General features: G+C 44.5%; 1 protein-coding gene across 1 annotated transcript in view; it reads left to right on the top strand.

Moving 5' to 3' along the window:
- Window positions 1–24,043, top strand: part of CCDC83 (coiled-coil domain containing 83) — a 472,571-nt gene that overhangs the window by 394,137 nt on the left and 54,391 nt on the right. The window contains exon 8 of the mRNA XM_069639776.1: window positions 9,286–9,407. Coding sequence (XP_069495877.1) covers window positions 9,286–9,407 — 122 coding nt within the window. The remainder of the gene's footprint in view (window positions 1–9,285; window positions 9,408–24,043) is intronic.

Below are 24,043 nucleotides of genomic sequence, written 5' to 3'. Positions count from 1 at the left end.
AGGGGCCTGTAGGAAGACGCATCTTGTGGTGGTCGTCTCGGCTTGGGAAGCACTGTGATCACCACCTCCCTCATAGTTGGGGGTAGTATATTGCATTTGAGGGATTCCTCCCACACCTGGAGGAGTATCGGGACAAGTTCTTCACGCAATTCTTTATAGAATTCTGCCCCTATCCCATCTGACCCTGGTGCCTTACCCGAAGATAATGTTTTGATAGCTTCTGTGACTTCCTCTGCCGATATCGGCTGTTCCAGCGCTAAAAGATCAGCCTCTGAGAGTTGGGGAAGGTTGAGGGCTGCAAGATAATTTTTGATGTCTACAGGTGATTTTTTATCTTGGTTCGAGTATAACTTGGTATAAAATTTGACATTCTTTATTTATCTCCTCTTCCCTTAGGAGTACCTCCCCCTGTGTTGTTTGTATACTAGTTATTTGGTGTGTTTTTTTTTAATCATATTTCAGAAGATTAGAGAGTGTCCTGCCGGCCTTGTTACCTTCTCCAAACCTACGTGCGCGAATGGGGGCTGCCATGTAATGCACTTCTCTAGCGGCCAACTTATCGAATTCTTGTAAGTGTGTATGTATATCCGCTAGTAGTTCCCTATTCCGTGTTCGAGTATATCTTCCCTCCAATACCTCCAGTATACTTTCAATGTCCGCCAGTTCAGCGCGCACGCTCTTAAACATGCCAACTGACTGACAGCAGTATCCCCCTGACCCAAACTTTAAATGATTCCCACACAGTGGAGTATTCGTTTACCGTTCCCACATTGTTAGTGAAGAATTCTGCTATCTCAACATGTAGTGTTTCCACCACCCCAGGGTCACCCAACATTCCACGCGGCATTCTCCATCTTTTAGCGGGGCAGGGGGTGTCCCGAATCTTCAATTCTATCATCACTGGGGAGTGGTCAGAGTACGTACGGGGCAAAATGTCACAATTCTGCAGCTCAGAGGACATGGCTGATGCAACAAACCAGTAATCAATCCTGGACTCAGAGTCATGAACCGAGGAGTAATAAGTATATCTCCTGTCCCTAGGGTGTATCATACGCCATGCGTCCACCATTGACAACTGTGAAAGAATGCTACTCAGGGTGGAGGCAGTTTTGCTGGGAGCTCTAGTCACCTTGGAGGACCTATCCAACACAGGGTCGAGTGCCACATTGAAGTCCCCGCCCCATATCACTTTAGACAAACCATAGGCAGTGATCAACTGGTATATATTCACATAGAAGGAAGGGTCGTCTATATTAGGCCCATATGTATTAACCAGAAGCATTTGTTATCCAGCGAGTCTGCCCCATACAACCACATATCTTCCCTGTTGGTCTGCCTTATGTCCCTCCAGTCCAAACCCCAAGCTTGGATGGAGAAGAGTAATTACCCCTCTGGCCTGTGTAGAATAATCTGTGTAGAAACGCTGAGTTCCCCATTTGGGCATTATGTGCAAGTTACTGCTTCCCATTGTGTGTGTCTTCTGCAGCATTAGTATCAGAGGGCGTGTCTAGTAACATAATTAGACATTTTCTTGACTTTCACCTGGTTATTCAGCCCCCTTACATTCCAAGTAAGCAGTTTTATTCTCGTCCCATCACCAGTATTATGAAATAACAAATCTTTCCGAATCCATGACCATTAGAGTTGCGCCGTTTGTACCAGTCAGTCAAGGCCATTCCCAGTGCAGCCACTTTTTCAACACAAAACAAACTGTCAACCATGGTCAAACTGTAACCTTGGTCACTTTTCTCCAGGTGAGCAGAACTTCTCCCTTCGGCGAAATCTTTTCCACCAAAGATCAACCAACTCCCCCTATCTCCCCTTGCCCACCCACCCACATCATCAACCCCAACTCGACGATGTACCCAAAAAAACTCTTGGATCATTCCAGGGGTAGCCATGTTGCATCACATGACTGCCTAATCGTTCCCACAACACCGTCAACCATATGGAGTTGAGCCGCCATGATCGAGGAACAACGAGGACTATGGCCCCGAAGGTGTAGCAGTGTAGACAGCGTTTTGACTAAAAAATGTACCTTAATCTTCTGGTCTGGGTCTGTTGTTTTGAGCCGGTCTACCTCCCCTGGGTGGGAGGGGTATAGAAGCCTCAATGTATTGCGTGGCCTCAGATGGGGACTCAAAAAAGTGCGCCCTGCGCACATGCTGAATCTTCATCTTGGCGGGGAACATTAAAGCGTATGGTATTTGTCGTTCTCTTAGGAGTATTTTGACCGGTTCGTAAGATCTTCTACTTGCTTGAACACCGGCCGAAAAGTCCGGGTATATGTGTATCCGGTTTCCTTCGTGGTGTTGTGTTCCAGCCTCTCTAGCCATACGCAGAATTAAGTCTCTGTCTCTATAATTAAGGAGCCTTGCAATTATTGTACGTGGCGGTGCCCCTGGTTTGAGGACCGGGGCCAGCGTGCGATGTGCCCTCTCAATCAAGAAATGTTCGGAAAACGCTTCCTGGCCGAATATCGTTTTAAGAAGCAGTTCAAGTTGTTTTTCCATTTGGCCTTTTCCGAATGTTTCCACAATGCCCACCACTCGGATGTTGTTGCGTCTCGATCTGGATTCGAGGTCTTCACATTTATTTTGCATTTTCGACATAGCCTCTTTGAGTTGGGTGATATCATGACTATGGTGTGCAATCGTATCTTCGTTGGTGCTTATTCTCTGTTCTCCTTCAGTTACACGTGCACTCTCTTTGTCAACCATGGCTTTTAGGGAGCCAATGGTGGACACTATGTCATCCAACTTCGTATTGACGGGCCGGAATCCATCTTGCACGATTGTTGTTAATCTGTCATCTTTATCCCCATTCTCCTGGTTCAGGGCTTCTTTGTTGTTGATGGATATATCTGCACCGGTGGATTGTGTTTGGCTGGCAGAGTATACCTCCATAGGGCCTTTCCTCTTGTTGCTGGGGGTCTTGCCCCCTTTTCCCAGTTTTTGGGGTTCGCCCATGTCTCCGGCCGCAGTATGCTTGTTCTATAATATCTTTCCCCTGACCGTAGCCCGTGTTTGCCTCTTCTGAGTTTAGTATAACGTGTCACCTGACTCCTGGTGTATCAACTCTGGTGGACTGTGCCCTCCCACATATTACTCCATAAATGATCAATAGTATGGCTCTGAGGGGTGTCCCAGGATCTCCAGTGTCAAGGTTAGCTAAACCACTGGGAAGGGGTTTTCGTCTGCCTTGCTCCTGTTTTTAGTGCTGTGTCCTGACCAGTGACCACCTCTTGATAAGTCAATGGGGGATAAGGGTTGGGTGTGTACCACGGGGCAGACCGGTACAGCCAGCACCGCAACCGCGGTCCAGGTTAGTGGGCAGCAACCTGATTAAGTGGGGGCATCAACCTCTTTCCTTCCCACTATCTACAACACAAACCTCTTTCTCCTGGCGTGCGCAGGTCGGGTGTTGGTTGAGGGACAAGTTTATATGTTGGCCCAGCACTTGCTCAGTCTCCGCTGAAGTTTGCACATGTGTTTGATGTTCCGGGCCACAGGATTGTCAGCTGGGTCTCGAGTGGATACGGAGGTCTGTCCCAGCATGTGTCGCCTCCCTAACGTCCCGGGAAATCAAGAGCGTCGGCAGGAACGATATGCCGGCGTCACGGGGCGGACGAGGGCCGCACCCCTCACCAGGATCACTGCAGCGTTATCCAGCAGCAGTTCGGGTGATTTTGTGTTGTCGAGCGGCAAGCCGCTGGGTCTCTTTACCAGCAGCGCCTCCGTAGTTCTTTCTTAGGCGAGCAGCGGGCCGCAGCGGGCCGCGTCCCCGAACCACCCGGTCTCAGTGCCTTCAGCGGGATTGTTGTTACGCCGCTCCCAACGGAGCGTCGCAGGGCATGTAGAGTCTCTGAGGCTCCGAACCAGCCGCGCCGTTATGGTATCGACGCCGTTTATTCCTTGCGGCCGGGGCGCCTCACGGAGCTCTGTATTTGGCCACAGGGCGTGGACCGCATCCACAGGCCCCGCCCTCTCCCGGCCCAGCGTTAGACTGCGACCACGGCCTCCAGTTGTTTCCTCACGGAGCCCTTAGGCGAATCGCGCCCATATCAGGGGCCGGCGAAACTCCCAGTCCCCCAAACTCCAGCGTCTCTCACCGCAGCACTCCAGGATTTTCAGAAACCAGGGACGGGTCTTTCATGCATCTGTGCCTCGATTCTTGCGTCTTGCGGCGGCTGTAAAGAGGATTAATAATTGCAGAATTTTGAGACGGTGTGGGAGCTCACATATCAGGCAGCCATCTTTACAGTGCGCAACAGCGCTCCCCTAAATAAATAGACCCTTTTTAGGTTAGCCTTCCCTTACTTCCTTAAGAGACCTCCAAGGGTACCCACAGAATTACAAACCATTTGGGTATTCATGTAGTCTGTCGGATATCCCACTTGGCTTTGAGCAATTTTCTCCTTACCACTAGCATAAATGGCTCTAGACCACCTAATCCTGATGCCTTTTGTGCCTGTTCCTTCCTCGTGTAAGTGTATACTCTTGTGGCGTCTTTGTCTCAGTTTACAGTTAATTTCTTTACTCATGCTGCTCAATAGCGATGTGTCTACATGTTATCTACTTTGCTCATCTTTCACAGAGCCCCGCACTGTGAAACAATGTATATTGTAATTTTACACATTATAAAACCTCAGTAATCACGGCTCACAAAATCCACTCGACCAGTAGCATAGTCGAATACCTTTTAGGCTGGTCGGTACTTGACCCTGTGGTCGAGTGTCCCTTCTGAAATGTTTGTATGTACTAATTGCACTTCCACAGATACCCTATAGATGTCAAAGTGCACCAGGTTAATTCTGTAGCAGTCTGCCATTCACGTCTATTAGTGAAGCAGTATGGGGGGGTGTCCTCTGGAGCAACTCTGAAGGGGATGTGCACTGAGAAGCAAGGAGTATACCTGCCTGTGGTTCAGCTCACTTCTGCTTTCTTTAGGAGATCACAGAGGAGCGGTCACTGAGATCTGTAAGTGGTTAGCACAACCACATTATCCATGTGGCCTAGAACTGGTGTCGTACAATAAAGATTGTACACTAGTCAGTATGTCAAAATACGCCACCTCAGACCGGCCTCCCCCCTAACTCCCCCAAAGTCCACACTTCATCTTGTTGGGTGAAGTTATTGAGTATGTGATCCAGGTCTGCACAGGATTAATTCGATTTTGTAAATGTATCTTGTTATATCATTGATAGTCAGAAAAATTATTCTCTGTGTCTTTATATATACTTGGAGTTTATGATCTTGAACCCAATAGTATGGCAGGCTTTGTAGCCAAAGGCCTGGTGCTGAGGAAGAGAAGTATTGTGAGGGGGTTTAAAAAATGTACATATTGTCTGAAACAGAGTTGTTTATTGACCTTCTCACAGTGGGGCACAGGTCTGGGAAAGGCCAAAGCTCAGGATGGTGTCTGGGCAATGCAGTCAGATGTGTACATGGGGTCGGGCATGAACAAGATGGCCAACGGAGTGGATGCATAATCGGCAGTTCCAGCAACTTCATCTTCCGGGGATGGTGGTCTGACATTTCCTTCGTCCCATTCTAGCACTCGACATGAGTGGAGCAGCGAGGTGCGACCACTATCGGGACGGAGCTGGGACACCCGGGAGGCAATCGGTGAGTAGAACAAACTCACCTGCATGGACAGCCTGACCATAAAATGGCGGCTGCCCTGGGGCTGTGGACCTCAGTAGGTGCTGAACGCCATGGGTAGTAAGCGGACCTGGCCGCTCAAGACCCAGCCTGCTGGACGAGTGGGTGGCGAGGTGGTCAGCAATACGGGACCTCATTGGCAAGGAGGATGTTGAGCGGGCCCAGGGAGATCCTGAAGCAGAGTGGCAGCGCTGTTGTAGCAGAGGTGGCACTCCATGAAGGGGATCCAGCATGCCAAGGTGAGCGGAAGGGCGAGTGGTGCCGAAGCTGGAGCAGGGGGAGGGGAGGAGTGGCCCATCTCCCAGCACTAATGTGAACCTGTGACTGTGAGGCCTATAAACGGACAGTACTATCAGCAAATCTGAATAGGGAGGGGGAGGCGGAAGACCAGAGTTGAGGGCCACACGCATAATAAAACGACTTGAGTATTAAGCCTGCAGGTGGCAGCCACAATAGAGAGGTGTGAGGCTTGTTCTGGAGAAGGAGTCACGTGAGGGAGCAGGAAAGGGAAAACACACTCATCTGTTCTTAAGCTGATCCATACAGAAAGGGTGTTTGGATCATGTGTGAGCCGTAGTTTGACCCAACGCACAGAGGAGGGAAGTGGGTGTTGTAACCAGAGAACTGTATGGCCGAACAAGTGGTTGAAATCCTCTTTGATGAAGGCCTTCATTCAGAATGACTCCACCTTGGAGAAAAACGATGAGGTGAGAGGGGCCCTTGGAGGAGGGGAGGGAGAGTCAGACCTATTGACAAGGGGCATACTAGCCTCAATGATTCAAGATCTGAAGGAGGATATATCCCAGCTGCTCGAGTCAGAAGTATCCACTATCAAAGTGGAGCTATCTACGTCAATCACTGCAAATAAGCGAGAAATCCACGAAATAGGGGAAAGAGTCTCTACCAATGAAACAGCAATGGCTTCCTTGAAGGGCACAATGGCCAGCAATCCAGGACTTGGAAGAGGTATATGAGTCAATACAGGCCAAATGTGATGTTTTGGAAAATAGATCCGGAAGGACCTTCTAAGAATAAAATATCTAGAAGAAGGCACAGAGGTGGATAATATTAGAGAGTGTGATACCGAAATCTTCCTACTCGCCCCTGAAACTGGTAATGATAGACAGTGTACAGGGTACAAAGAGCGGGCATCACCAGAGCAAACTCTGAAAGTCCCAGAGACATACTAGTGAAGCTTCATGACTTAATGGCCAAGGAAGCTATTCTCAGGGAGGCTAGAAAGCGTGGTCCTATCGAATTTAAAGGAAGCAAGGTTCAAATATTGCAGGATGTTATGCAACTCACTCTTTTCAAAAGGAGAAGCATTTAGCCTATCACAGAGGAGTTCAGGAAAAAAGGACACCAGATACTGCTGGACCTACCCTTTTGGGCTACAATTCAAATGGGAAGATAGAGTGGCCACAGTCTTTAATCCTGAACAGGGGGGGCCTCTCACTTTTGCAGATCGAGAAGGAGCTGCAAAAGGACCCGCTATGGCGAGATTAGGCTCGGGGGTAAAGAAGATGAAGTTGGGCTTGGGCAACCTAAAGGAAGGCATCACTGACTCCAGAACGGTGTGGGCTGGTGCTGACTGGCAGCGGAGTGAAGAGAAAGAAAGCAATGATCAGCTCCAGGGGTCTCATGGTTTTTAGACTGGAAAAACGGGATGTTTAACCTCCATCATAGGGTGTCTCTTAACAATTACATTCTATGTGAGGTTTCTAGTTACACCAAGGTTAGACGGCTCATAGAGGTTGGATGTAATGAAGGATGGCTAAGATGGGTGCAAGTTGGAGTCGGGTTCAAAGGTAACTGAGGCAGGGGGCGAGAGGTAAGCACCTACAGCTTTTTACATAGAGGGGGGGAAGGGGACACCTTCTGTACAGTGACAGGGAGAGCACACATTTTTTATTTTAATTGTTAATTTATAACGCGCTTAATACCAACGAGCGGAATTGGGATTCAAACCTGTGTTGTGCTGCATTGTCTTCCTACCAAGACAAACGTGTTGCCCCTGAGCTATCCTTCCTCCAAATGGTTATTGTTCTAAGGGGAGGGGTAAGAGGCTGTTTGGAGAACTTAACACAAGTTATGCTGAATCACTGGGACACACCAGCAGAGGGAATAGGGAAAGGGGGCAGTTGCATCAAACCCATCTTGGACACCTAAATTGGCTAGTGCGATGGCCAGATTAGGCAGTATGGTCAGGGTATGATCATGCAACGTGCAGGGCCTTTATACCAAAATAAGAGTACAACTGCTCAGGGAACCTAGAAGAGAGGGAGCTGAGATAGTAGCACTACAGGAGACTCATCTGCTGGCTAGGGATCAAGGTAGAGTTAAAAACAGGCAATTCCCCACTCAAATGCATTCTAGCGTGAAGTCTAAAACGGGCCAGGGTGGCCATATTGTTCCATAGTAGGCTACATGTTGTAGCTCTGGACACCAAGAGAGACAGGGGGGGGTATATTATTGTGCATGGAGGGGTGTAACCTCACGATAGTCTCAGTTTATATCCCTAACTCAGGGCAAGACCAATTCCTTCACGGTTTCCTACAGGAGGTCAAAGGCTTTATGGGGGCGGGGGAGCTGCTTCATAGCAGGGGATTTTAATTTGGTAATGGAAGGGGAGCGGGCTAGATCATCCCAAACCATGTCACTCTAATGTTTTGGTGATACATTCTGCATCACAGAAATGTTCACCACTCGGTTTGCTTGTTTCTTGTGGATGATGCTGTAGTGATATATGTGTATTTATCCTCTGGTTCTCTGTCCTGTTTCACACACACAGGAGACACCACTTTTTACACAACATTAGATAGGCTATATTGGTTCATGTGTAGGTGAACACATTTTGGATTGAAAAGTTTTCCTTTGTCTGCAATATGTGGAGTCGGTTTGAATTTTCTTTGTGTGCACAGATTTTCTGTTCTTTCTTTTCGCAAGGGTGTGTATGTGGTCTTGTTGTGAGGATGATCGGTCAGCTCTCAAGCATTTGTTGCAGAGTGTTTGCTTACTTGAAAGTCTTCAGTGGTATATCTCATAAGACTTCTGGAAGCCTCCAGTCTACCTAGAAGAATGACAGCATGTTCCTAGAAATTGTGCTCGGGGCTACTGTACAGGGATGTTGTATGACCAGCAAGGGAATATGGGCATTGCTATACTGTTGCATGAATTGCAGAAGATTTGTTTATACGTGTTCCGGTGTGTCTGCATCAGGTTGTTCACAATTTCCTGTGTAAAGACATGAATGAATAAGTGCTGCATCAAGGCATATTCTGTTTTGCTGTATTGCTTGAGTGATATTGTGTAAGTTCATTAGGTATTGGAGCGGTTGATGGATTTGTGTAATATTCAAGTCTGTATTTGTTGCATCTTTAATGCGGACAGTGGTGTCCAAATATACTAAACCTGTAAGAGTTCCTTTCTCTATATATCCAACTGAACATATAATATAAAGGTACTTGTGAAGTTCACCTTTATGATACAATGTATTAGAGTTCACTCCTAGAAACATGGGGAACAGAAAATTCAATTACTGTATATTAAGATGTTTATTGCTAGAAATAGTAATTAAGTATGTTTTCGCTTCAAAATGTAATTTTTTTAATTCAACTTGCAGGTTGAAGTATATCGGAAAGAGTTGGGTGATCTGGAAACTGATGTCCGCAACATAGAACAAGAAAATCTAAAACTTTTAAGTGAGCTGTTTGATTGCAGACTTCAGGATCTCAAAATATCCCGGTAAGTACAGCAGGTTTGCCTATTGAGATACTAAGAACTAAGAGTATACAACCCCCCATAACCGCATATTCCAGGCCACCAACGTCAAGGCTTCATCTCATTTCTATCATTGATGAGAATTCATCTGCAGTATTTGCTATGGTAAAAACCTTTGATGTGCACAATTAGCAATTAGGAATTTACAGCCAGTAACCTAGTTATCATTTCTAAGATTTTCAATAGCTTGTAAGGGTTCGACTCCTTTTCATCCACAACTATGAAAGAAACTACCAGAGCTAACACAACGTTTGAAAAAGCGCTTTATATTATGTAATAAAATACATGTCTTCAAGCACTTGAGTAGCGGCATAGAAAGGAATTGCTTCTGTAGACACGTTAACTTAGAGGTTTAATGCAGGATACCCATGTGCACCGTTGGCACTTTTCAAGCCCCCTGCCCCTTAGTTGAACACAGCCTGGCAAGACCTGGATCATTTCCACAGTATGACTTACAGTATTCCCACCTAAACTCACTCTCTGTGCCTTCAAATCCTAGTTTTGGGCAGAGCAACGAACCACAAGTTTATTTAAATGGGAGTGTTATTTAATGATAATGATGTGTTATTTATATAGTGCCTTAATCCAAAGCACTTTACAGAGCACATATTTACATACAATATCACCCAACCGAAATTGGTACTCATTTATCGACCTCAGAAGGATGAATTGGCCTTGCCAGGATTCGAACCTGCGACCTGCAGATCACACTCAGATCGCAGCAGCGAGCGCTCCACCCACTGAGCTATCTTACCGGCTTATGCATTAGGTCTCCATGATAAAAGACAGAAAGGCCCTAGCACAGGACAACCGAGACGAGACCACAAAACTAAGGATGATGCGAGTGGGGCAAATAAAACCAGAAAGCCTAATTTCCCTTTCCCCTGGTAAAGTAAATAATTAAATAACATCTGTGTACAGTACAGCCCTGCTTTTTGACGTATGGTTTCAACTGCAGTGCCACCTCAAACATTTGGTAAACTGCCATAAATTTAGGACTAAAGGAAAGCATATGAGAGCGGCAGCTTTATGGGCTGCACCTATGCAACCAGTAAACCAGTATGCATGGATACAACTACAACAGCATCTCAGGAACAGGCTGATAAATTCAATGCCTTTTTTAAAGATAAAATAGTTACCATATTAAATAATATTGAATTGGGAAGGGACTCTAAAATTGAGAGACAAACAAAGGAAGAAGAGGAATACGATAAGGAAAATCAAAGGGAAATAGCGTTTCAGTTTCAAAAAGTGGAGAATGAGACCATTTTTACCCTGTTACGGATATTGAAACCCACTAATGATTCCTCCTGTAGAATGCCAGCTTATGTTGCCAAACGGTTAGCAAAAGAATTAACGCCATTCATGGGGATCTTTGTGAATAAGTCACTTCAAGACTCACAGGTACCAATAGCTTTGAAAAAAGCTTTAATTAAACCTCTATTAAAGAAAACTACTTTAGACCCGGAAGTAATGAAGAACTACCGACCAGTGGCTAATTTGATGTGGCCAACAAAAAATTCTGGAAAAGGTGGTGTGTTCCCAGTTCCAGGCCTTTGTGGACGAAGAGAATCTACTGGATGATCTTCAATCAGGTTTTCGCCCAAACCACGGCACAGAATCGGCTCTTTTAGCAGTGCATGATGATTTAATGGAGGTAGCCGATAGGGGAGGATCCACAGTGTTATTGATGTTGGATCTCTCTGCGGCCTTCGATACTGTGAATCATCAGGTAATGGCCAAACGGATTAAGCAGGTGGGGAAAGCCTCTGAACAAGTAGTAAAGTGGTTTGAATCCTTTCTTAAAGAAAGAACTCAAAGGGTTATACTCGATGGCTTTACCTCACAAATGGTGGAACTTGATTGCGGGGTGCCACAGGGCTCGTCCCTGTCCCCACTCATTTTTAATCTTTATTTTCGACCAGTCTTTAGGATTTTTAGGAAATATGGTTTGCTATTTCATTCATATGCGGATGATACGCAACTATATATTGAACTACAAAATAATGAAGAAGATTTTGAAAGAATTAATCAATGTATGAGGGAACTGAATGAATGGATGAATAACAACCATCTACAATTAAACGCTGCCAAAACAGAAATTATACTGTTTAGCTCAAAGAACAAAAAAACAGCAGAACTTCAAACCTCTCCCCCTATGATTTTGGGTGAACAACTACAATATGCTAAAAAAGTAAAAAACCCAGGTTGCTGGTGGCAAGCAAATTTGAATAGCGATGCCCAAGTAGGGGCTAAAGTGAAATCAGTTCACTTTGCACTTCGATCATTAAGGAAAATACTCCCCTACATTCCAACAGAAGATAGAGCAGTGGTGGTGGGGGCAATGACTGACCCCCACCTTGATTATTGTAACAGTTTATTGGCAGGGATTCCTGAGAAGCAAATGATGAGACTCCAAAGAGCACAAAATGCAGCAGTGAGAGCTATTGGAAACTTAAAGAAAAGTGATCATGTGTCATCTATGCGAAGATCACTCCACTGGCTGATGGTGGAAGACAGGATTAGATTTAAGATGGCATGCCTAGTGTTTAAATGTACTAAAGGGCTGGCCCCTACATATTTAGCGGATAAAATAATACCTTATCAGCCGAAAAGGAACTTACGTTCAGAGGACAAACTCTTACTTTGCATTCCACGAACAAAATGCACTACAAGAGGAGACAGAAGCTTTGATGTCTATGGACCTAAAGTCTGGAATCAACCTTCTAATTTCAAGAGGAAGTGCGAAAGCCTGGAGCTCTAGAGAAAGAGATTGAAAACCTTTCTATCTAGATAAATGTAAAGGGGTAATCTAAACTAAACCCTCAGACATCTTCGTTTTCTTCTCTTATGAAATTCGCGATTTTTTATAGTTGCCATCTGCGCCCGAATATGGTTGACTCCGTTTGGTGCGCGTAATAAATGACTCAAAATCAAAATCAAACATGGCCTGAGTTAACTTGAGCTCTATATCGGTCTTCCATGCCTAGCCTTGGAAGGCACAGTGCAGCAGGACGGCTATCAGGGCCTGTGCTGTGATCAAAGGTAAAGCTGGTGGTTTGCTGAAGGACAGATGGACACACACACCTCAGTGCCAAAAATACAGGCACAACTTAACTTCTGTTTGTGTGGCGCCCGGAGTCACAGACTAGAGGCTTCAAAGTGCAGTAGAAATGAAAGACAAGGAGCCTATGGGGCAATGAGCGTATGCCGACAGGAAAGGAGATGGAATTGTTACAGTCACATTGTCCGTGTCACTCATTTTCTGCTTTTTAAAGCTGTTATTGAAAAGGAAAGCAGTATTGGCAGCTATATACAATGCATGCAGTTCTACCATCGGCCCTGGCTCCTGTCCTTGGCCCTGCCCCGCTCCCTGCTGACCTGGGAAACGGTCCAGGGGACATCAGTTAATTTACGACCCATGGCCACAGGAGTCACAGTGACACACACATACATGTATACACTCATTCTCCCTTCCGCTTCCATACATCTACTCTCTATCCCATCCAGTTCGGCTATTGCCACTCCCGGGGCCAAGAGGCAGAACAATTACAACAATAGGGCACCCGTCACCTGCCTGTGCTGTGCGTGTGTCTGAGTCTCTCTCAGTAGGCGAGGCCACAGTGGCAGATGCAGAAAGTGAGCAAGGACGGTCCAGACAAGATGACCGTCCAGAAAAGAAGAACATTCGCACAAGCCTCGGTCACAAAGGCACGTGTGGTGCTAATGTGCAGGTGTGGCCTGAGGGCCTGCATACAGCACAGCACCCCATGCCAACACCCGAGTCCCAATCTGAACTTCACAGTGTCTGCTATGCTGCCTGCTGCTGCAGACAGTGCTGAGAGTGACGGTCGCCTCACGACTTGAGAGAGAATAATAAATAAATGTACACAAAAAATGTATAAGTGGTTGTTGCCTCCAGTGGCATTTGCCACTCTAACATTTTCACTGAATAATGAACTGTGCATTGGGATTGGGTTTATTGTCTTGTATAGTGCAGGAGACTGCTATGTTACTTTGAGGAATATACAATGAAGACTTTGTGCCGGATGTCTGCAGACTGAGCCCTCTTACAGCCCCTAAAGGATCTAGGCCCAGATATGCAACATACAATACCAGTATTGTCATACAGCTCTTGAACTCCATTCTCCAAGGCTTAATGTTGTGATCATGCTTATGGAAAACATGTCAGAGTAACTTGGATCTAAGTAAACAGTAGAGGGACTTGACAACAACTTCATATCTACAAAGGGGGATTCTTTCTAGCTCCCATTCCATATGATGTATATAATTGCCCTGTGATAATAGTATGTGTTCTTATCGAGAGCTTAATGTGATGTTGCTCCCTCTTCCAAGTGCTGGAATTGCAGGTGTTATTATAAGTCCATTTATGGTACTAGACTTATCAACCTTGGAAGGATGGAACGTTATGTGGTCCTGCCACAAGGTTCAAATTTGAGGCGTGCAGCCTTCCCCCATTTCAGAGCCCAGCGCTTTATTTGTGCACTATCCACCCTTAACACATTCCTCTGTGAATTCATTAATGGTCAAATCTTATTTAAAGCATCATTATCCTTGCAAGTCTAATATATAAAACACTTCCCTGTATTTCCATTCAGCACTGCACCGTAGTTCACAAAGCAATTTCAAAAACCTTGGCTTGTCCCTTCAGTAAGATTAAGGGCATTCCTAAAGAAATGTGGACTTCATGTCCCAGAAGTAGATTATTAATTACTGGGTGGCATAGAGTAAGGGGCCAAGGACATGCAGAGGAACATTTCCAATGATCCGCAAAAACCCTTGTTGAACACTGTTAAGAATGTATTTACTAAGAACCCCTACTTCTGGAAAAAGAGTAATGCAAACCGTCTAAGCACAAACCACCTTTATATGTCCAATTTATACTCCTTTTACCACCCACAGCTGTTTATTTCAAGAATCATCAGACCCGTTAGGCCAAGCTTGTTGTTGCCAATGTTCTCACCCTCAAATGGCCAGTCTAAGGGTGTCGAATGCCTTCTATATTCACTGGAGCATAATTGCATAATGATACCTTACTGCTTGCTTGTATTATGTGAGATCTATTAATCCTGACAGTCTTGCCACACACGTTCTAAACTATGTATTCTTTTAGTTAAACAACATAGTCCTTGGCACATTATTCCTTCATACCTTAGTCTCTACCTGTGGCTTCTCCTGAATGTTAGGCCTAACAACCTCTAGGGGTCCCCTGTGGGGGCCAGGGTTTGGCCTTCAAAGTATTATTTATTATTTTTTCTTCACAATATCTTTAGTGCACTAAACACTAAAACAGGCCAATTGCACACTAGATTACATTCTCCTTTCTTTGTTCTAAAATCAAGTAACAAACTAATAATGCCTATCCCTAATCTCTGTCATTTTATGATGTGCAGCTACAGAACATGTGTCATGCTAGATTATATGCAGTGCATCCTATCAATTCACTATAATTATTAGACACGCAGTACGCTTCATGGCCGAATTGTGTACAGTATGTTCGTAAAACATCACTGCACCTTGAACAAAGCAGGACCTACAAACCAACAAACAAACAAAGACAAGTTTACATGATGCGTAAACAAGTCTTGGGCTGGTGTATCCACCTTGTCTGGGACTCTACACAGGTTCTACAGGTTCGCCTCTGAAGTCAGTGCTCCCTTCGCTGGGGTAGTAACTCAGAGGGCCGAGATCCCTCATATGATGAGCCTTTGAGGACAATTGTTTGTTTTCATGAAAATAACATGTGTTGTATGTATCTGCCATATGTTTCCGCCTGGCCCAGACACGGAACTTCGTGCTGGCAAGCACTGCCCCAAATCTTGTAACCAAAGATCATGCTGGTCCTCCATAAAACTGTTGCACTATTCAGGCACCCAACAGTGATAAAAAAAAAAACATAGTTGGTTCACCTGGATCGAGAATAAGATGTTGTTTCTGACTGAACAAATAATATGGTACCTGGGCCTAAATACTATTAATGTACACATGTGGCTGGGCCTCGTCATATGTGGATGGCAGCCTTGTGTGCCTACTAGAATCTTCTCAGGCTGGTCACTAATGTCCTTTCCCACTGTTTCCATTAGGGCTATTCTGCTCATGGTGTGTGGTGGGGGCCTGGTGATGGGTATTCTGAAGGGGAAGGAGTTGGCAGAGCTGGTCAGGAGGGAGATGTGTTGCTACCTGCAGCATAAATCTTACTCTCTTGAAGCAAATGGAATTGTGCAATGGGGGGCACCAATGAACTGCACCATGGAGAGATGAGCCCACACAGTATGCCAGGGATTCTTTCTTTCAGGCCTGACTGAGTCCCTCATGAGGATTCTGAAAACAAAGGGCAAGGGGGGAGCCTCACCCTCCATGTGGTTTTCTCATGCTGGAAGGGCAGAGGCAAGAACTCTCTTTGGCTCATGTCCACAGGCTTTGTTGCCTCCTGCTCTTGCTATGCAGAGGGAGGGAAAGTCCCAACCAACCCTTTGTCCCTTCCTTTTCCTCCCATCAGTAACTTGAAAGTTGTGGAAGGGCTATATGATGGAGACTAGACAAGCCATCACCCTATAAGAAACATAATTGCTGTTGAGGGAGGCATAGTGGGTAGGCAAGAGACTGTAAACCTGGTTCTTGAAAGCAATGTTGACTTTTTGTTCCTGATGTTGCACATGTGATTTCAGACACAGTGGTCACAAGGGAAGCACCAGAGGTAGAAAAGCGGGATCCGTCGGTAACAGATGCTCTCCCTCATGTACCTCAAATGGCGTGCCAGCTTTCTACAGATGAAACTAGATATTACCATGTGTATCTCATCAAGGCTTATTTATTTATGAACACAAATGAGCCCATTCACATGTATCTGCCATTTTCCTACATTTTCTGTGTCCACTCTGCCCGGGCAATGTCTCAGACTGTATTAGAAGGGTTTAATTCACACCTTTCCAGCAGGTGAAATTTCAGGTTTTCTGAGAAAAATCTATCCTCCAGGACTGTGCTTTAATCATTAACAAATCCATCTGGGAAGTATGCATATCCTACTCTTAAAGAAACCATCCCTCCAGCCAGACTGTCCAGAGAACTACTGACACATTTTAAATCTACCACCATGGGGCAAGGTAATTTGTGAGTGTGTCAGTAATACTAGGTTTTACATTGTTTTAAAGTTTATCTTATTGGAGTGTGGATTATCTGCGTTTTAAAAAATTTGCCACTTTTAATAATATATTTACTGTTCAATTACAGTTGTTGCTCAGATTCCAAATATTGCTGCCACTTAGTTTTGACCTAATATATTTAGTTGGATAGCGTGCATATACCTTGTTGTGTGCAGCTTTATATTTAATACCGCACCACGATCGAACTACATTTCCCGTGAGCATTGTAGTTCGCGTACGCTGCTACTTAATTGCCAAGCGGCGTGTGCCGGTTCGTGCCACGGCCAGAAACAAGGGAGCGTACAGCATGGTTTAGTAGCTGTTATTATTTTTCCCGCTATGCATCCGTTGGAGGCGACCACTGTATCAAAATCGCAACTATTATGCTCAGCTAATATGCAGTATACACAAAATAGTACTAGAACACACAGGTGTGCTGACATTATGCGTTATATTTGGAGGAAGCGACTCCTTTAGGTACAACATTGAACCAAGACCAGAATGAGGTGATGGATACAGAGTGTGTAAGGCTCTGCCCCGCTGGCTTGAAGGGAATTATGGACACATTAACTCATATGCCGGTTCCTATGGGTATTGATACAAATATAATTGAACACACAGTTAATATCATTGGGGATGCAGGTCTCCTTGTGGATCCCATTTGGCATACATGGATTACACTATAATGTGACTTAAGGCACACAGGTAACTGGTGTATTGAAAGTTCCAAAGAATGTTTTGAAAACTGATTTACAAATTGTGTTCTTGAATACCAGATCGCTTATGAAGCACGTGACTGATGTTGCCTCATACATATTGAATTGAGGCCTGAATTTGTGTGCATTAACAGAAACATGGTTTTACAGCGATGCTGGTCCCACGATAGCATTACCCGTTCCTACAGGATATAGCCTGTATCGAGTTGACAGCATAGAGGGAAGAGGCGGAGAAGTGGCTATTATTTATAAGACAAACTTAGAAGTTTGGCATGTGAACACCCTGTGGATACAGGTTTGTGAGCTGCTCAACGTCAAAATTAGGACAAATCCTGAAAATCCTTTAGATATTATACTGATATATAGACCACCAGCTATCAAGCAAGATTTTGCATATCAACTAAGTAATATATTGTTACCATTGCTAGGACTCAATACTAAGGTCATGGTAATGGGAGACATGAATTTATAGTTGGGTTTCAAAGATGATCATTCTGCAAAAAACCTCAAGATTTCTATGAGTAACTTGGGTTTTGCGCAACTGGTAAAAAAAAATACTCATCCCAAGGGTAATATATTGGATCGTATCTGTACATTTCACCAAATCCATTTTCACGTAATATGAAATCTTAAAAAAGAAATGTCTTCAAATTTGGTTGGGTAAGTGGGTACAGTTTAAAACATAGATGGGGGTGTGGTAAGGGGATAGGATAAGGCCTCAGAAGTGCCCCCCCCCGCATAATAAAACAAAATGGAAGAAAAAGAATTCAAAGATTTCACCTTTAGGTGAAGTATATTCGGTGAAATCACGGATATCCATACTGGATTGGGTGGCCTCCCACAATATACATATTAGTGATGTGAATGTGTACCCATGTCTGTGGTCAGATAACTTGTTTGTTCAAGGGAATGTTCTATGTGTGGAGCAGATAAGGACTAAGGTTATTACATAAATTATGAAAACCTCTAGAAATATGAGAATATGATCTCTAGCTGCCATGGAGCAGTGGTTACTCCCTTTCGCAGCAGAAGTCAAGAGGCTGCACTTTGTGCATGACATTGTTACAATTGTCCAAAAGACCACACAGGTGGTAGTCAATGCCTTAGCACCACTCAGGACCAGGTTGGTACCAATACAAAAAGTGAACATGTGGTTCACACAAGAGTTGCAAAAGCTCAAAGCTGCTAAAAATAAATGTTTTTATGTGTGGAAAGCATCTAGGGATGACACGGACAGGGAGGATTGTAACAAAACCTCCAAAGTCTTTAAATTTGCTATCATTGGAACCAAGGTGTTTGATTCTAGAATTCAAGAGGCCCGGCATGAGTCCAAAGAAACTGGCCTAGGCGAACAGGATGGTCCGATAACAGGATAATCCGATAACAGATGCAGAATGGTGCTCATCTATTCAAGAGGCTATGATGAGCAAGCTAGATAGAATTAAACAAAACATGGAGGTTAAGAGGAAAATGTTGGAGGATATAGAGCCGATGGCTAAAAGCACTATCAGCGGTCCATTTTAATTTTCGACTCGGAGTCTCAATTGTTGGACATCATTATAAAATTGAAGCCGACAAAGTGCAAAGGGGACTCATGTCCAGCTGAGACCATTAATGCATCATTTGCAGAAAACCACTTTCCAGACATAATAAAAAGTGCATGGATTTCTCCATTGTTGAAAAAGTCTGGTCTCTGCCCTTTCGAGCCAACTAATTATAGGTCTATTACAAATGCGACTTTTTTTATTAAAAACTTTAGACTGTGTGGCATATCTACAGATTTTAGAGCATTTTAAAAATCACAACATTTTACATAATAAACAATCTGGTTTTAGATAGGGACATGGCACTGAAACAGCATTGTTGGATTTAAAGTCCAGCCTTTTAATTGTCATGGATAAGGGACAATCAGCTCTCCTTATGCTATTAGAGCTATTCACAGTCTTCGGCCTGGTGGGTCATGCTTTGCTGATCATCAGGTTGAAGGAAGTGGCTGCATTTTCAGATGCAGCTGCGGCTTGCGTAGGATCGTTTCTATGAAACAGACTGTGCAGGGTTTGTAGTGATGTAGCTGAAGCAGTACCGACAATGCTGCAGTTTGGGGTTCCTCAGGGAGCTTGTTTGTTGGCTTCCCTGTATAATGTCTTCTCTGTTCCACTTTTTAATGTGCTCGAAGAAAAGGGTATTGGATTCACAAATTATGCTGATGACACAAAATATGTCATCCCATTATCTGGCAATTATGAACAAGACATGAAAAGGGTGAATCAAGTTTATGATTTCATTCATGTCTGGATAGTGGAGAACAGTCTTGCATTTAACAAGGAAAAGACCGAATTAATGGTTGTAGGGACTGCAAAGAAAATTCTTAAACTTGGAGCCGATTACAGGATTTTTCAGGTGGCAGGTTGTGATATAGAAACTAAAAGGAAAGTTAAAACTTTGGGATTCGTTTGGATCAGAATCTAAATATGAATGCCCAAGTGAACAGCTCGGTTTCTACATCTGCATTTTATATTAAGTTGTAAGCTCAAATTTGTCCCAAGAGCTATTATAGGGGCCAAGACGGATTACTGCTGCAGCTTATTAGTTGGCATTAAGAAGGCAGAATGTGCCATGCCAGATTGCAGGTGATACAACATAGTGCTGTGAGGATGATTTGTGGACTTGGACGGAGAGACATTGGTATCCAATTGGGGCTAGAATTGCATTTCATCTGCTTGTAATTTCAAATACATGCCTAATTGGCATAAGTCCTACCTATTTGGGGGAAGCATTGATTAATAAAATGAATGTCAGAACTCTTAGATTAAATAATACACATCAGCTGAAGGAGTCGAGATGGAAGTTGGCACAACAAGTCACCAAGGGTGCTTCCTTTGCCTCAGCCCCCAAGACTTGGAATGAAATTCCACCTGATCTTAGAGGGGTGAAGGTTATGGAAATGTTTAAGAAGAAACTGAAGACTTTGCTCTTTAGATAGTTTAGTCTTTTCTGTACATGGATACAGTTTCTGCACCTCACTCTGAATCTTTCTAAGTTGTGTTTGTGTGTCTTGTGCCCATAAGCCTCCAGGTCCCTAGGTGCACGGTATATGTTTATAAAGTAAAGAAACATTGGGCATTCGCCAACTTCAATCCCGCTTTAATAGAAAAACTCCTTCCTACACTTCCTCCAATCACAACACAAGGAAACAATTTATGGATCATCTTGACTCCTCCTAACTTGCCATGCTAATCCTAGTTGACCTATCAGTAGCTTTCGTCATGGCTGAACACCACACTCTCATTAACCATCTTGAAACTTGGTTCAACAAATCTGCCTGCAGCCTCGCTTGGATCAGCTTCATCTCATTTCACAGATTTCAGAGAGTTAAACTGGACCCATTCACCTTCCCCCTCAGCACTGGACAGTGGAGTACCACAGGGCACCCCTGCCTGCCTACTCCACTTTAATGCTTACACACTTCCTCTGGCCTCTCTAATTGGATGCGTTTTCATAAACTTCCAAATAAATGCAGATGGATTTCTGATCTGCTACATCCCACAGAACGCAACTAAACTTCTACTCCATTCATCAATGCCAGACGTGATCCATAACTGCCTCAGGGCAACCCAGAGCTGGATTAACAATAGCAAACTGACTCATAATGCGTACAACTCAGGAAGCCTTGTCCTCGGTCCCTGCCAACTATCTTCTCTCCCATTTTTAGTTGGCCAGCAGATCTGGGCTAAGCCCCCTACCCCTCAAAGGTCATGAGAAACCTCAGAGTCCTCTTTGATGATCAGCTCTCCTTAATAAACCAAGGAAACACAGTTATGAAAAACTGCAGTTTTCGCCTCTGGCTCACTATAAACATCTCCCACTACCACCCCACCCACTTCCAAGCCCAACTCATAAGAGCCATCCTCTTCTCCAGACTTGATAACGGTGAAGGCCCCTTTGCATAGTGCTCCACAGCATCTTCTGAACAAGCTTTAGGGTATACACAACAAAGATGTCAGACTGATCTTTCAGATCAACCCCCAGGTTCACACAGCCTCAGGCCCGTAACTGGCTCCCGATCTCCACCTGCATCAAATTCAAGACTCTGTGCATCCCCACATAGCCTTTCACAAACCAGGTCCAGCCTGTCTTCACGAGTGCCTTAACACCTGTGCCCTGTCAAGCTTTTTCATTCAGCAGACTCCTCCTTGCTACAAGTTGCAGCTTCCAATAAAGCAAGATGCAAAGCTTGAAAACTCTCAGTGGTCACACCACAGATCTGGAATACACTTCTGGCTCACCTCCAATCTGAAACACAACCTATATAGATTCTGCAAATTCCCCAAACCTCAGCTTTCTGCTTCACCCTACTGTACTCATTTGACCCAATCCTGATGTGCCAATTGGGCTTTCAATGCGCTCAGAAGCAACCTTATTGTGCGTGAGCGGACTACAAATGTTAATAAATAAATCAGAAAACTTTCTAAATACTGAACTATGTCGCACACATCTCTGCCAATATACCACTTGGTTGTTTTCTCTACCTTATAGCATTTCTGTTACAACACCCTACATTATAGTGAACATGTCAAATATCCAATGATCATTATTTCTGCTTTGAAGTGTTTGTTCATCAAAACTTTTAAAATATGCCAAAACTGCCCCTTCCTCGGCAGAGAAACTGGAAAAAGTTTGTAGTTTTAGGCTCGAGGGCTTATTTTGATGCCATTGCTTTAGCATCTTTTGCTCCAGTAGGCTTTTCTGTCAGTCATTTTTAGTATTTCCTTTATGCTGACTAATGTAGTGGCACGGATTATGCAGTATTGTTTCTATATTTCTGGGATCTTCACTTACAAACTCCCATAACAAGTGACTTATCTGTTGCATTCAGACCTTGATAGAATCGGGAAGACACCCAGAAGTAAACCAGGAGAAGAGAGAACATATACCTTTGACCAAACACCCCTGGGAGAAAGCGCATAACGATACAAGTTGAAAGCCTGACGTTTTATAGCCTTTTGACCATGCGAGTAGAGGTCTTTAACAAGGAGAAGAGAATTGTTATCAGGAGCTGAAGTGGAAGGAGAGGCGGAAGGTGGAAAAGTGTTCAGGAAAGGACGTGGTAGAGTGGCCTGAAAACGTTGGATCTAGATCTCATTAAGTACAAGAGAAAGAGATGAGATGCATGGTCACAAAGGCTTTCTTAGGAACGAGACTGGTATACAAGACGTGCAGAGACGTTTGAGTGAGGTTAGGAGGTGGCGTAGTGGAGCAAGAGATCAGGAGGAAAGTTGAACGTTAAGTGGAGTGCTGAGGAGTTTGTAGCAGTGCTGGGGGATAGCTCAGGTCAGGTGTTGATTGTGAAAGAAAGTGTGCAATCAACAGTGCTACTGGTGGCAGTAAGTGTTGAGGTAGAGTGCTTTAGGAGAAAGTTGGGGGGGTGGGTGGGTGGGTGTGTGTGTGTGTGTGTGTGTGTGTGTGTGTGTGTATATATATATATATATATATATATAGTTGGGGTAGAGGGAAGGTTGGAGAAATGAGTGATTGCTGGAGGAGAGAGGACGGACAGAGAGAGAGTATAGATAGAAAGTATTGTAGATGGGAGGGACTAGTTAGTGGAGGTGAGAAGTAGGGAAGAAGGGGAAGAGAGTGCAAAAAGAGTGGAGGGACAAAAGAGGAGAAAGGGGAAGGCAGAAGGGGGAGAGAGGGTGTGAGGCCTGGGGAGAGCAGGAAAAGCAAATCGAAAGAGCAGAGGTAGGAAGAAGAAGGGCAGCTAAGAAGCTGGAAGGAAGAGAATGGATAGGTAGAGCTAGGAGAAATGAGAGGAGGGAGCGGAGTAAAAGGGGGAAAGAAAGAGGGAGAGCATCTGATACAGGCAGCATTGAACACCCTACGATAAGATCCTGGGAGAATAGGTAACCCCTAGGAAGATCTGCAGGGAGTACGGTAGGAAAAGCCTCTTCTTTTTGGCCCTCACCTCGAGCGTAGGGTAACAACCAGATAGCAGAGTTTACCGATCACTATCTTACACCTCACATTGGGCGTCAAGGAAGCCTGGGTTAGGGTGGAAGGAGCCCACTAGAGGGCAAGTGACCAGACCGGGAAACCCACTAGAGTGGCCTACCAGCAACCAGAAGATGTCATACAAAGAAACATGTACAAAAAAAGAAACATGTACTATCATTCAATAAAAACCCTTGACAGTGGGTCTATGAGGCATTACTGATGGCATACCCCAATTTTGCCGACCTACACTTTCACCCTTTCGCTGAATGAAATCTTACCGCATATTTTCACAACTTTTTTTAGGAGGTGTAAGAGGTGGTGTGGGGGGTGCCTCGTGCAGTTTGAATTTTGTGATAAGAAAGTGGTCAAATCGGTTACAGAAAATTCAGCAAAAGACCAGGTCAGTAAAAGAAACCCTTACCAATTTTGAATATAGGTAATGACTGCTTTTTGAGTGAGAGGGGGCTTTGATAGTTGACAAAGGACTGATGCTATCCACAAATGGGGTGTTTTCTGGGTGATGAAAGCATGAACCACAAGTGAGGCTAACTAACTTGAGTGGAGAGAAAGTGTCTCAGGTAGGAGGAGGTTTGTGGGTTGGTGAATTTGTTTGTTTGGGATTTTGATACTATGTCTGCTGGTGCTAATCTTGTCCATTTCAAAGCTTTATGTTGCATATGACAGTGATCAATCGTTATTGGAGCCATCTACAAACATGGCAGCTGTC

Source organism: Ambystoma mexicanum, chromosome 7q (assembly GCF_040938575.1).
Source record: "Ambystoma mexicanum isolate Mex_15411 chromosome 7q, UKY_AmexF1_1, whole genome shotgun sequence".
NCBI lineage: Eukaryota > Metazoa > Chordata > Amphibia > Caudata > Ambystomatidae > Ambystoma > Ambystoma mexicanum.
Note: the sequence above shows the minus strand (reverse complement) of the source record. Positions and strands in the feature narration are given on the sequence as shown.